The sequence below is a fragment of the Orcinus orca genome, chromosome 18 (assembly GCF_937001465.1).
Source record: "Orcinus orca chromosome 18, mOrcOrc1.1, whole genome shotgun sequence".
NCBI classification, from domain to species: domain Eukaryota; kingdom Metazoa; phylum Chordata; class Mammalia; order Artiodactyla; family Delphinidae; genus Orcinus; species Orcinus orca.
This window is the reverse complement of record NC_064576.1, coordinates 26339234-26354743: the sequence shown is the minus strand read 5'-3', so window position 1 is coordinate 26354743 and position 15510 is coordinate 26339234. Positions and strand designations below refer to the sequence as shown.

General features: G+C 32.5%; 1 protein-coding gene across 13 annotated transcripts in view; it reads right to left on the bottom strand.

The window, feature by feature from the left end:
- Positions 1 to 989: 989 nt before the first annotated feature.
- Positions 990 to 15510, bottom strand: part of RBM26 (RNA binding motif protein 26) — an 89008-nt gene continuing 74487 nt past the window's right edge. For 4 of the 13 annotated variants that reach the window (XM_033400100.2, XM_033400103.2, XM_004276836.4 and 1 more), the window contains 4 exons: positions 11425 to 11538; positions 8644 to 9804; positions 7947 to 8005; positions 990 to 4213 (listed from right to left, as the gene is read on the bottom strand). In XM_033400100.2, the coding sequence (XP_033255991.1) occupies positions 9715 to 9804; positions 11425 to 11538 (204 nt within the window). In that variant the 3' untranslated portion in view covers positions 990 to 4213; positions 7947 to 8005; positions 8644 to 9714. Of the gene's footprint in view, positions 4214 to 7946; positions 11539 to 15510 lie in introns of all 13 variants that reach the window. The other 9 variants (XM_049700967.1, XM_049700969.1, XM_049700968.1 and 6 more) reach the window with 8 other exon arrangements.

The window sequence follows — 15510 nt, the reverse complement described above, 5'->3', positions numbered from 1 at the left end:
TCATTCAGACATGACAATTGTTAAATGCCAGAGATCTTCCTTTTTATCATCATTCTTTAATTTCTGTTAACTCTGAATATCAACTTGATAAGAAAAAAAATATGAAGTTGGCATATTATCCAGTTATTTATCCCCCAAAAAACCCTAAACAACAACAAATACTGCATTAAACTTAGTACAAATTTGAAAGCTATCCAACTCCAAACTTGCAGACGGCTATAACTTCTAAGTATTTCTTCCTAACACTGACTTCTAATAAAAAATACAGGATTGTCTACGAAGTTTTAAATCACAGATGTTATTTTTTTTAAATAATGGGTTGGTAATGTCCCTGAAAATTCTGATTTAAATGAGATCTTAGGGACAAATGTCATTTTAAGATTAAAACACGGTTCAAAATGCGAAAGACTTTAAAGGCTTACATTTTTGTGTGTAATTTGTACTATATATAGGTATATATCTATATATATAATTCTTTTTAATAATTTTACCAAGTATCATTATTTATTAACCAAAGTCCTCTATTTTAAGCCAGAGACTTCTACTATTTCATAACCAGATCTCTTTAACTAGATTTTTATCAAAACTTATATACTGAGATGATAATGTATTTTCTTGTAGAAGCAGTGGAAGACAGGTTATTACCAAACTTATTTAACCCAAGTTATAGATGATGGAAGGGATATCTGCAATGAAAAACAAACACAAAAAACAAATATTGCAATATTTATCATTCAATAAAAATAAATATGAAATGAACATGCTGAATGCTGGAAAAGTATATCAAATTAGATCAGGAGAAGAAATGTTCAGATGAAAACTGAAAATTATGGAGGGAAGTTCCAAAAACTTTCATTGGCCTTGGAAGTTGACAGTATAAGCACTTTATGTTTCTACTTGTGCAGTGCCCAAGGGCTGCCAGTTTTCCTTTCTATTCTATGTTACTATAATTGATGCAAAATGCAAGACAATTTTAAAAAGTTAACAACTGCTTTTAGTAAGACTATTTTATTTTAAAATTTTTCAAAATATAAAAATAATAAACATTATGGATATTTAACAAACAAAACATAATTCAACTATAAATAATAAAAATGTTGACAACCTCACATAAACACGTAATACTATAAACATTCTAAGCATACAAGAGTAGTTTTCTAGTTCAAGTTTTACCATTTTCAGTTCAAGTTTTATTATCACTTTAAAAAATAAACAAAAAAAGCTGCTACAGCTTAACCAATTACTTTCGCTCCACTCAAAGAGCAGGGAATTTTCCCCCCATGCCAACACACATTCGTGAAATGGGATACTTATGGGCACAGGTATTAAAAACTGGAACAATCCAGTCTCCAGACAAGAAAGAACTCCTTTGGTGTTTTTCGGTTCAACAATCCACAGAAATTGAGTTAGACTAAACCACTATTAAAGGAAATCTTGTGCCAGACATGTTGTGAAGTAACATCATACCCAAAACAGGTTCAGGATTCTGAGAATCAAAAGTAAACATCTATGAATGCTTTGCTGATACTTAAAAATTGTATCTTAAGAACATTCACTAAGGTGCTGGAATGAAGTCTTGCAGATGTAGAAAACAATCTGCACATCAACACAAAACTTGTACAATGTAAATAATACATCTCTTTAGAACTTATCAAATGTTCTATAAATATTTAAGAATTACCCTGCCTCCTGTTGAGTAAAAGACAGATGGGAATTTAAAGCAGAACAGGATTACACCATATTTTAGGAATAGAAAAGTTTTCCATTTGAAATGTGGGAAAACTGAGCCATGCTGAATGTATCATTTTCTTTATTCTAGTCATATTAACACACCACTCCTTTTATCAAAAGAGCTAATGAAAAACTGAAGAAACTATTTTCTTTTGGGGAAGCTGGACACAAATTAGTATAATGTCATTCTCCATCTTATCTTTAAATTATGGGATGTTTCTAATTGGCTGGGCTCTTTACCCGACTCACCGCAGACCACTTTTATAATTATGCTGCTAGATTAGATTAAGTTATAAGCAATCATAGATTTAAGCCTAGCAAAGTCTAGATAACAGGTTGAAAATGATATTGAAAGGTTTTGTAGCACCAATGACTTTTTCCTAAGACACTTGAGGGGCTGCATCACTTTAAAGTATTATTTATCTTGTAAACAAGACCAAAAATATTCAATTGATCTGTATTTTGAGCACAAATATTTATAAACTCTATTAAAAAAAAACAAATATAGCATGACTAGGGCAGCTGATAGTGTAAAAATCTAAGTATATTGAAAAATATAAAGATATATAAAAGGCTTCCATAATGCAATCATGCAGAGGTAAACTGCTTCACTCAATTACACAAAAGTGATTCTGTACAGTTATCTACACATAGCTCCGTAAGAATCCTCTTCAGGAAAATGAAATAATGAAAATCCCTATTTTTAATTAATAAACATATGGGAACTCAAATATGTACCTGACCTACCAGATCTCACAGCAATTTTCAGAAAGTACAATGATCTCAATGAGAATTAAATCATCTCAACTTCTGATTCCCAATGGCATGTTCAATTTAGTTTGTTTTTAATTTAAAAGCAAGGGGGGGGGAGGAAGATGACAAAATAAAATTGAGAGCGGTGGGATATGATCCACATCTATTAACCAACCAAAACTGTTAACAGCAAGTATGGTCCCTTCAGAGAATGTTTTTTGGGTTTTTAGCCCAGCAGGTTAGAACTATTCTATTACACAGGCAGAGAATCTTTCCTTAAAAAGAAAAAACTACTGAACTAATCTGGGAAAATATTTGTGAACTCCCAGCAACTATATGTTTGTTCATAAATGTGAACTAGAAGAGAAGTCCAAGTTTTAAAATGCCCTGTAGGCTATAAGGTCATAATTATGTTAACAAGACCTTCCTTTAAACCAAGCCTACATTAACCATGCTGTCTCCAACTAACGTGTATCAAAATAGATAACTTACATTACGTCTGACGGGTTCATTTTTTTTTTCATGAAGACAAATGCAATGCATACTCAAGAAAAAGTGCTTGCAGAATAGTTAACTTTGCACAAAAAGGTGAAAATATGAGCATGGCTGAATGAAACTAAAAAAAACCACAAAAAACAAGGGAGAAAAGAATCAAGTATAATTTGGACTTTTCTAAAGGAGTTGCTATCAAGTATAACTTCCGACTTCTCAAATGCTAATGAGAATCTATGAAGGAATACTAAGAAATTAGTTTTCTGAAAACTTTATGGTGCCCATTATAAAGAGGGTATTTTGGGTGAATATTTAGAATAAAATTTAATCACACTCTTTATAAATAATTCCAAGCCATATTGCTTATAAATAAATGATATGGACATACACCTTTTAAGACAGGGAAACTATAGTTTTAACAATGCTAGACACACAACACTATTTCCCCTTGCTTTTAAAATTGTCTTTGATATCTTGGTTGCAACTGAGGAAAATAAGGAAAAACTGTGTAAATTAGACATTTAATAGATATTTCTCAATATCTACAATCCACAGATCATTTTATACTACTTTAAAAGAAAGAAAATTATTTTCCTTGTTTACTTTGAAGAGTTAAGAGTTTTTTAAAAATTATTTGGGTAAGTGGCCTTGGCAGTGACTTCAATAAGTATATTTAGAAGAAACAGGCAAGTTATCACCATGTGAAAAAAGTATTTTACTAATTGTTCAAAATTGTTTTAAGTGACTATCCTAACTCCAGAAATGTATCCTAAAAACCCAGGAAAATTAAAGCCAAACCAAGGTTTAACTTTTTAATCATTTTCATCATTCTAAGTTGTTCATGCTAATGAACATAGTATCATGGCTTTACAGACTTCCTAGACACAATTTCAATTTGGCTGAGACTGAAAACTTATCTCAGGTTAGGAAAACCAAGAGGATTTTCTTTTTTTTCCTTCTTAGACTGTTTAAAAATAAATGGCTATAAAGGGGAGAAAACATTTAAGAATAAGGTCAGACAAAGCACACAATCAGATTTACTTCTGGACTCAGATGTACCCTAAAAGAACTGTAAAGATAAAATGCTAATTATGGTACATGTAAACATCTATTCAAAATGATAAAGGGCAAACATAAAACGATAGTATCATATTATTATAACAGTCGTCTCCAGACAGGAACAGGTCTTGCTGTTGTAGTCACAAAGCTAAATTCAGGCAATGATGATCTCTCTCTGCTGGAAAAAGAGAAGACTATTAAAAAAAACTGTGAAAACAGTAAATAAATCTAAAAACTGAATCATACCATACACTGAACTCTAATTTTTTTTAACATTAAATAAAATCTGAGAAAGGAATCAAAATGAAAGTTCCAGACAAATTTCACAAAGATCAGCCTTGGGTTAAAATGATTTAACAAAACTTCTCTGCATCATGCTTCACTGAAACATTAAGCTGCAAAGATCACAGCTCTGCAACATGGTTACGATCTAAAATTTTTGATTAGGAAATGTCATAACTGACCACATAGTAAATTTTTATCAGTGTGGGTTGGCAAAGTAGTAATTTTAAGAAATCACGAACAAATTCCAAAATATTGATATAAAATAAAAGCAAGAACAATTGTCTTAAGTTTCCCAAGGACTTCATTTCCTTAAACTCCATGTGATAACCATTTCATTCTTCAATCACACTATATGACATAAAATACTCTACTAAGCATAATGATTAACAACAAAAGTAAATAAAAAGGAACATATCAAAATGAGACACTGCTTCGTATACAAAGGAAGACTAACTTGGATGATTGGGAAGATGAGAGGATGGATGAAGTAAAGTGACAGGGAGGGAGGGATGAGGAAGAAGCAAATATAATAAATTGATACAAAAAAGTAAAATAAAAATGCTTTTAATTATACTAAGTAATGAGTACATAATACTGATAAACTGTAAGAAAGTTATTAACCAAATTAGGAATTTTTCTACTGAACAAGTATGAAATTTTTCTTTGAACAAGTTTTCATTAGAAATTACTGAGTATGTCAGTCATGTTCACCAAGGTTTCTTCCTTTCTTAGGTCTTTTAGATAGCTATTTTGGAAGATAATCTGCTGTCATCTGATAGGTATACAATGATCAGAGAGAAAAAATCTACTCTTCTCTAAAAGCCTGTATGCTGTATACATACCTCGGAGCAACTAGCCAGTTCAAGAAGTTAACAAGAACAAGGTAGTTCCTGAGATCTGGGAAAAGGAAATTTTCTTTCTGCCTTACAGATACTGTATGCTGACAATTTATTCCTAGATTACATTTCTGCTTTAATTATATGGTTTTGGAAGAATGAGAAAAGCCCTGCAAAAGACCAAAAGGTGAACTAACCTAATAAGCCAGAATTTTATGCAAGACATTTTTGTTTTAAAAGGCTAAAAGACTTCTTGTAAGGGAAGAAAAAAGAAAATCTTACAAATATTTACATAAATTCTGGAAGGACTAAAACTGATTTTCTATAATTAGTTCACACTATAGGTAAGGGGAAAAAAGAAAGAAAATATAGACTGATAAAGTTTGTATAATATTCTACAATAGCCATTGATATTTCAACATACCAAACAAGCAACTGTTTGCCTTCTTTTTGTAACCCTTAGAGCCAGTGATTAGTGTTCCAAGTAAGACTGAAAATACAGTCCCCATAAAACAGTTCTAGTAACAAGAAATTTCCTTCAATTAAGCTCAGCCATACTTTCTACAGGCAATCAGCTAAAACAGTGAAGTCTTATCTTTATAGTAAACTACTGTTTGATACATTTGATTATATTACAAAATAAAACAAGAGCTATGGAATACTCTCCCATTCATGCAACATGATTTCATTAAATGCTTGAGTACTGGTTAAATACTAAAATTAATTTTTAAATGTTACAATTATCCAATAACAGTTAAAGCAACACTGCTTACGTAGAGACATAAAATATTGAGTGAAGTATGTAAAATGACAACTCAACCATCCCTTGAGGTAATCCTAATCAATCTTTTAAAGCAATGATACATAATTTCCTTCAATTTTTTCCTGGAAAAAGTAGCTACCTACGTCTCAATCCCTTTTTCACTCCCACCTCAGCCCAGATCTATACTACAGCAAAGAACTTGTTAGAACTGCAAAATTTAAAAGCGTGTATCAAGTTTTAGGTAGCATACTGTAATAAGAAAGAGTTTTAAACTTTAAGTTTGGAAGTGAAAGGAAAGTTACAAGCAAGAAGAAAAAGTGTGAATACAGAAGTTAATCTACACTTCCCAGGTTAAAAGGAATTTGGGTAGCAAAGGCAAACATTTGGGAACACTATATACAAAACTGTACCAAGACACACTGTATGAATTATCATAACCAAATCTAAGTTGTTTCCACTGATAAGATGATAGAAACAGCAACAGCAACAACAGGTAGGGAGAATTGATATAGATATGTTTAATTGTTTTAGATCAAACACTAATATACTACCAGGGAAACTAAAGACGTGGAACGGACCTCAGAGATCATCTAGTCCAACCCCTTTCATTTTACAGACAAGGAAACAACCCTGGATAAGTTAAGAGACTTGTCTAAGGCCAGAGAGTCAAATCACAGAGCTAGGGACCAAAAGCTAAATCTCTTAACCCTTGTCCAGTACTCTACACTAGCTCATCTTTGGATATAAAAAATTAACCGGGATGGACTAGATTAGTGGCTCTTGACATTTCTATTCTTACACACTGATAGAAACCAAAAGGCGATTTTACTCCTGAATGGACATTTAAAACTCCAAAATTTTAATAGCCTACTAATTGTTATGGAAATTCCACTAAGACTACTTGTATATTCCTCCATCAGTATTTGTAACCCCCACTGGTGCAATACTTAACAGTATCAATTGTTTACTAAGACGGTCCCAATGACTGAGAAGACCTTCAAGAGAGATTTTTAGAAAATTGATAAGAATTAACAAGGGAGGTAATTGTCACTCCATTGTTGGAGATTTAAATATGCATTCATCCATTAATTCATCCAACAAACAACTGAATGCCCACTATGAGCCAGGCTTTATGATAATCACTAGAGATAAAAAGATGAATAAGACATGGTCCCCTTCCTAGAGGAGCTTGTAATCTAGTGGGGAAGACAGACATATAAACCAGATAAATTATATTACAACATAAGTACTGTAACAGAGATATGAACAAAGTGCTGTGTTAAAAGGGATGGTTAAGGTATGAACTGGCTAATGACCAAGAAGTCTACTAATTTTGTGTAACAACTACCACATTTATTGTGAACACAATCTCATGCCCAATCAATAATTAGGAAGGAGGTAGCAATGTAGAGGTTTAAAAAAAAGTTGGCACTGAAATCAGAATGCCTGCAATTCAAATTTAGTCCTTCTACTTACTAGCTGTCACTTTGGGCAAGTCATTTCATCTCTATTAGCCTAAGTTTCCTTATCTGTAAAATGGGAATTAACAACTACTTCAAAGGGATATTTTAAGTTTTAAATGAGAACACATGAAAGTACATGTAGAGTACTAGTATTTATAAACATATGCATTAATTTGAAAAAATCCAATAGCAATTTCATACTACGTAATATTTATAATTAAAATCATATTAATGATAATAAAAATATAATTATGGACCTAATGATTGTTGCTAATATTTAATCCCCATACTGCAGGACCCTATCAAAACATACTTGTCTTCTGATTCATTCAAAGCAACATGGTGTAAAACCTTTTAATTTTAGGTTACTACAGAATTTAAGATTAGGGAAAGTGATTAGCTATTTATGGGTTTAAGTAAATAGTATGTGATTTCAGTTACATTATAAGGGAATTTTACAATAATTGCAAAACATCATGCTAAAATTTACTAATCATATTATAAAGCCAAAAATCAGCATGGAGATTTAACTGGCCTTTGCAAGATTTTCTTTCTTTATAATACCTGTTTGGTGTAAAGAGAAGAAACGTGAGCCTCTGCCAATTTGGCATCTTTCACGACTACTAAAAAGAAAAGAAAACAAACTTACCTAATGAATCAGAATAGCACATAGTCAACATACAAGAGACTACATCAAAATATATCACAGCTCTAAGTAGAGTAAAGAAGTTTCAAGTAAAGTCACTATTTTGACAAAAGAAATCTGATAGTGAAATTTTAAATATAAACATGTGCATCAACTGCAAGCCAAAACATTCCTATGAAATATAATACCATCAAGAATATATATACAACTTTAACCCTAAGTGTGGGAAGAAAAGGAAAAGAGGAACAGCATCCACTAGCTATCCACTGGCAAAAGACCATGGTGGTGAAATTACAGTCTGTGATTGTGAGGACCCCAGTATGGGAAGAAAGTAATTTTTTTTTATGTGACTTTTAATATAATCACTATATTCTCAGGAGGGGTAGAAACACTTGCAACCAAAAGGATAAACTGTAAAAGATAAATATGTAATCTTCCACCCTCCATTCTACAAAGAATGCATTTATTTCCTGGAAACTGCTGTATCAACTTTCAATGATCATGTTCACTTGTCAGAGAAAGCCACTTAAAAATCACAATATTGTTGCAAATGTCAAAGATTTTTTATACAAGTATAGGAAATGCACACTTAAAATATCAGACTGGAACACTTACCAAACAGTGTTTTCCTAAAGTAGTATCTATAGTACATTTCTTTATTCATACATCTTCAAATGGTCAAGTTTTCTTTCATACATCCAAAATGTAATGTGATGTTTTCTTATTCACCAAATGTTAGCTCTACTTGAAGTCTGGTTCCAAACTAATCAGCCTGCTTTTAATTTAAGACATCTGTTGAAAGTTTATAGGATCAAACCAAACTGAAGTGGTATAAATTTTAAACAATGGATTGAACATTATTGTAAAGGTACTGGTAACCATTATTATTATTATTAAGAATAAGTTAGTGATTATAGCTCCTTTTGTGATAATTGGGGGGAAGGGTAGATCACCATCTGGAATGGTCTATTTATTTTAACTTTCTTTTCCTTTTTTTTTTTCTTTTTTTAAATCAAGGAACATTGTCTTTTTTTTTTGTCATTGCTTTTTTCTTTTCTTTTCTTTTCAAGAGACCATTCCACTTTATTTTTAACATCTGAATGCATAAGGACTCAAATGCAAAGCAGTCATACACCGTTATCATTAAAACCCATATTGTAAAATACATACACAAGTCCAACAAAAGGCTAATACATAGTAAAGCCTAAGCATACTACTATGTAATATTATGAATACATAACTTGGAGACTTTAGTTAGAGTACTATGTTACCTACTCATTTTTGAAAACATTCATTAAGATCTTAAATGCAAATGCATTCCTTATTTGGAGTAAAACAAAATCCTCTAAGTTATAACAAGTATTGGTCATTAAGTCTTCAGACCTATTCATTAAATTACAAAGAACCCAAAGAATTCTGTAATGTTCAGTAGAAGTATGTAATAAAAACATTGCATATGTTTCTAGTGTGATGTCTTTACCAATTGTTTACTGAAATAAAACTCAAACATCAATCTTTCAAAATACAGGATTCAGAAGGTAGTTTTCTTCTCTTTTGTCTATTTGTGAAATCCATCTTCATCACATTTTACCAAAAATTGTTTTTACAAATATGTAAAAGTACATTAGATAATACTAATGAAACACAGGTAGAGTTCTATCATATGCAGATCAATGATCAGTCAAATCATCTTCTCCAAGAGCGAGATTCATTGTCCTCTTCTTCTTCATCATCATCTTGAAGTAATGAGTCATCCACCAAAGACTCTTCCTGAAACTTTAGGTTAAAATGCATTTAGGAATTTACCCAAAAAAAAAAAAAAGAAAAGAAAAAAGGTGACACTTTTAAACACTGATTACTCTCAACAGAGTTGAATACAAAAGGTATTTCTATAGCTAGAACATTCAAGAAACAAAGAAAAGCAATCTTTACTCAATGGTTTCTCAATACTATCTATTCTATTGCTTGCATCAAATAGACACTAAAAAAATATCAAAGTAAGCCTTTGTACATGCCGTTTCTCCTGCCTCTCTTTATCAAATTATGCCATCTTCTATACCTACAAAACATTGCTCCACACCTTTTTTTTGTTTTAAAGAAAACATCAATAAGTCTTCTCTGACACTAAATCAACCAACAACTTGAATAAAGTTTATCAATATTTATATTTCTTTTCTGCTATATGTAACAAACATTTTCTTTTATAGCATTCTTTTCTTTTCCCCATTCCCTTCATAAAAGCTTCTCAGTCTACTTTTCAAACTTTTCAAAATACCTAATACCAGGAGCTCTCCTGCTTTTCTCCCCATTCAATTCAAACTCATGGAAGGACAAAGGTATAATCTAAAATATAAAATGACAAATCATGTATATGAGTTTCAAAATACACATTTTATTCTTGCATTTGACTATGGATATGTATAACAGCCTTGAATGCTCTTCAAACAAAATGAAGTGCCATTATGAAAATCTAACCAATGTAAAACATGGAACCATTTAGTTTCCCCACCTTACCTTTCATTCCTTAACTTCCTCAACTTTTTCCTACAGCTTATTTCATGATTAAACAAAACAGAGTTGCTTATCTTTAGGTTTTTGGTTTCAAAGGGCTCTCCACTTCACTGTTCTTCATGCTCTCACCTCTCAGCCATCAGACTACCTGCTGTTACCCAAGAAAAAATATACTCTTCCACACCTATACTTCTGCCATTTAAAATGCCTCTCTCAACTATACTCCCAGTCCCAGCTCTTGGTTATGAAAAGTTTTTTTATCACTCAGGGTTCAGCTCCACTGCCACCACCTCCTTCAAGATTCTTCTGGAAAGAAACAATCACTCCTTCCTCTGGGTTCCCACAGCATATTGTTCAAATCTTTATTTACCATATCAGTCTGCCTTTTATTATAATTAGTTTCTTATGTGTCTGTCACCACCCCCTCTTCCATATTATAAGCTCCTTGATAACAGGGACCGTGTCTTATTCATTTTTGTGCCTATCACAGTATCTACCATATAGCAGGCATTCATGCTAATGAACTAAAATGGTATGAATTAAAATGAAACCTGAAATGTTAATAAAGCAACTGAAGAGAGTATATACTCTAAAACTTAAAATATCACAAGATTTCCTGTGGATAAAAATCTAATGAATAATTAATGTTTTCTAAGAGTAAATGAAAACTGAGTATATATATGATTTTCATATATTCTTTTTGGATTAGCAATCCACAGTTCTCATTAATACATAAAATTTAAAGTTGTCTGCATTTATCTGATATCCCCTGCCTGGAAGATGGCTCAGGAATAAAAGTTTTATGTTAAAATCACAGCCATAAAATCACATTTTATATAAAAACGTAAACATTTAAGGGTAAAAACAAGTGGAAAAAAAACATACTTCCTCTTCATCAGGTTCAACTTCTTCTGTTTCAACAGCTGAAATATTAGTTATTGGTTTATTCCAAGCCAGTTTTAGATCCTGCCCTTTGAAACGAGCTCCATGAACTGCAGCCTAAAACAATTAAGAACATTGGAATATAGAATATTAATAATTTGTGAAGAAAAAAATGAAATGTTATAGTACCTAATATTTAAACTAAATTAGCTAAACACAAGTGAAAGTTGTGTATTTTTGCTTTGTGGTTTACTTCTTTATTTACTATTTATTATTGCAATTTATAATGTACTTTATACTGTTATTTACTTCTAAAATCAGCCTAGTGATTGTAAATTCCTTTATAAAAAGAAAACAGGAACAATTTCTCATAATCGAGTAGAGCTATTTCACTACTGGCCAATATCTGACTAGAAGAACTATGTCTCCATGTCTACAGTAAAAGGATAACTGCTACTCAAGGCAACAATCTCAAAGCACTTCAAGATTCTGGCTGTAGATCTTAATTCTTGTTAATTCACAAATGGCTCATATAATAACTATAAACTAGAAACCTTTAACAAATATAAGAATAATTTTGCATGTGTATTTATTTTTAAATTACATCAAAAAAATCAAAAAATACCATAAAATGTCTGACGTATCACTATTACAAAATATAAATATCTCAATGAAGAAGAAAAAAACAAACAAACAAAAACCCTGAACTTTTCTATTGAAAACTAAAGCACTTCCCTACAAAGCTTTCAGACCTGCATATGGTAAAACTGAGTAAACAGTCAAGTCTAAGTACTTGTTACATTAAATGGCTGGTTTAGAAAGAATGCTTTCAAATTAAAGTAATGTGAACTAACATAAATCAATGTTAGCAACATACCAAAATAACTCATAGTCACAAAAGATTTATAGCACAATCCCAAAGTACAGCATAATGTGATATGTAGAAACAATTACATGTTCAATGACATCTGACTATGAATTGTGTGATATTAAAGTCCCCAGGTATAAATTTTAAACTTGCACATATAAATTTATGATAAATTTAAAATATTTCATGCCTATTAAAATGCAGCTCAGGAGTTTTTAGTCCATGACCCCATCATGTCATATAACTAAAAATTTTTAAGTACTTATATATAATATTTAAGGCCAGAAACAAACTGTAATCTTTTTGAAGCTATAACTATTACATAAAAATATATTCCTGTAAGGAATTCCAACTGTCTCATGCAAAATGGCTACTCATAAAACTCATGTTTTCATCCAGCTAAAAAAGGCAAAAAATGTTAAGTGATGTTTTTTTATAGTAAGTTCTTCAAAAATTTCTTATGGGAACTTCCCTGGTGGTGCAGTGGTTAAGAATCCGCCTGACAATGCAGGGGACACGGGTTCGAGCCCTGGTCCAGGAAGAACCGACATGCCGCAGAGCAACGAACCCCATGCGCCACAACTACTGAGCCTGTGCTCTAGAGCCCACGAGCCACAGCTACTGAAGCCTGCACACCTAGAGCCATGCTCTGCAACAAGAGAAGCCACCGTAATGATAAGCCTGTGCACCACAACAAAGAGTAGCCCCTGCTCGCCGCAACTAGAGAAAGCCCGCGTACAGCAACAAAGACCCAACACAGCCATACATACATAAATTTATTTAATTTATTAAAAATTTCTTATGACCTAATTTTGTAAATCTCTATATTTAGCACATACTTCAAATTTGTAAGGTGAATCTACAACTCTCTAAAGTTTTAATTTTAAAATTATTTACTGGATGCTATCATCCAGGCTCTGTTGTTCCGTTTACAGAGCACAGGCAGAGTAGATTTAGCATAAATCTAAGGGTCCTAGGATTTTCAGAATGCTAAATGAGCTCTGGTTTCAACTTCAAGTCATCTGCTACATTAGCTCCTCACAAGAGAGTCAGCCTGACCTTTGAAGCTTTGAAACCAGGCATTGACTTCTCCTCTCTAGCTATGAATGTCCTAGATGGCACCTTCTTCCAATATAAGGCTGTTTCATCTACACTGAAAATCTGTTGTTTACAGTAGCCACCTTCATTATCTTAGCAAGATCTTCTGGATAACGCACTGCAGCTTCTATATCGGCACTTCCATTTTTATATTATGGTGACAGCTTTTTCCTTAAACCTCATGAACCAACCTCTGCTAGCTTCAAACTTTTCCTCTGAAGCTTCCTCATCTCTCTCAGCCTTCACAAAATTGAAGAGAGTTAAGGCTCTGCTCTGGATTAGACTTTGGCTTAAGGGGATGTTGTGGTTGGTTTGATATTCTATCCAGACCACTAAAATTTTCTCCATATCAGCAATAAGGCTATTTCATATTCTTATCATTCATGTGTTCACTGGAGTAGCACTTTCAATTTCCTTCAAGAACTTTTCCTTTGCATTCACAACTTGAATAACTGGTGCAAGAGGCCTAGCTTTCATCCTATCTTGGCTTTTGACATGCCTTCCTCACTAAGCTTAATCATTTCTAGCTTTTGATTTAAAGTGAGAGATGTGTGACTCTTCCTTTCACTTGAACGCTTAGAGGCCACTGCAGGGTTATCAACTGGCCTCATTTCAATGTTGTTTTGTCTCAGGGAATAAGGAGGCCTGAGGAGAGGGAGAGAGATGGGGAATGACTGGTCAGTGGGAGCAGTCAGAACACACATTTATTGATTAAATTTGCTGTCTTACATGGGCATGGTTTGATGGTGCCCCTAAATAACCACAGATCACCAGAACAAATATAATGAAGAAGCAAGTTTGGAATACTGCAAAAATTACCAAAATGTGATACATACAGTGAGCAAATGCTATTGGAAAAATGGCGCTGACAGACTTGCATAATGCAGGGCTGCCACAAACCTTCAATTTGTTAAAACAAACAAATAATATCTGCAAATTGCAGTAAAGCAAAGCACAATAAAACAAGGTATACCTGTATACGTGTGTGTATAAAAACCATATAGTACAGAATTAAATGGGAAATATCAGTAGGATATGTATGTATATGTACACGTGTCTATATGAACATATGCATTTTTTTCCCCACTCCCAGCTCTTACCACTGAAAAAGATTAGTTATAGTAACAAACTCAGTAGTAATGAGCATCCCTAGTACTCAGATTGTGGTCTTTAAATACCTTTCCCAGTAAAAAGAATCAGAGCTCCTTAGAGAAATGGCCAGTTCCTAGTCTGGAAGAGAAAATTTATAAGATGAACCTAGAACACCTTTTCATACCAGAAAGCAGAGAAAGTATCATAACCCACTAGAGTCCTGTCAAAAGAACTCAGGAACAAACCTATATACTAGCCACTAGCCAAAGATAGGACATCAATAACTGAGGACAATGGATCAATGCCCATGAAATGTTTAAATCTATGAATTTATAATTTCACAATACCAATCAAGTTAAATCAAAATATGAATCTTATTCTGAATCCTTAAAGGAAGTAAGTAAAATATTTATAAGCAAACCAGAGAAATGTAAACGCTGGTATTTGGTAATACTTAAGAAATATTAATCATTTTTAGGTACGATAATAGTATTGTTTTATTTTTTTAAGGCTCTAATATCGAGAGAACAGGTTCAGTATAAACACTGAAAGGTTTACAGCTGAAATGATATGATGACTGGGAATGGTTCCAAAATAAGGAGGCAGAGGGTTGTTAGTGGGTGGAATACAGACAAAATAAGATTGGCCATAAGTAGATAATTGCTAAAGCTTGATGATGAGTGTGTAGAAGTTCATTTTACAATTTTCTCTCATTTCTATGCTTTGAAGTGTAAATAAAAAGTATGTTTAAAAGCTGAAGCATTTTATTCATAGGCTTGCTTTAGACATTTGCCTATTTAGTCTTGCATAGTCATTCCAAGTTTGCACCATATTAGGACGTAAGGAAAGCAGGCACACCCAGTGACAGAAGAAAAAATTTAAAAAAAGGCTTTGAAGACCTGACAAATGAAGGAAGAAAAAAAAGTATGAAAAGTAGTTATGAGGTAGGTTCCATATCTTACATGGAAAATGATTCTGGAAACAATTAACATCTGGAAAAGGCTGGATTAAGCAAAATTAAACAGGTGTGT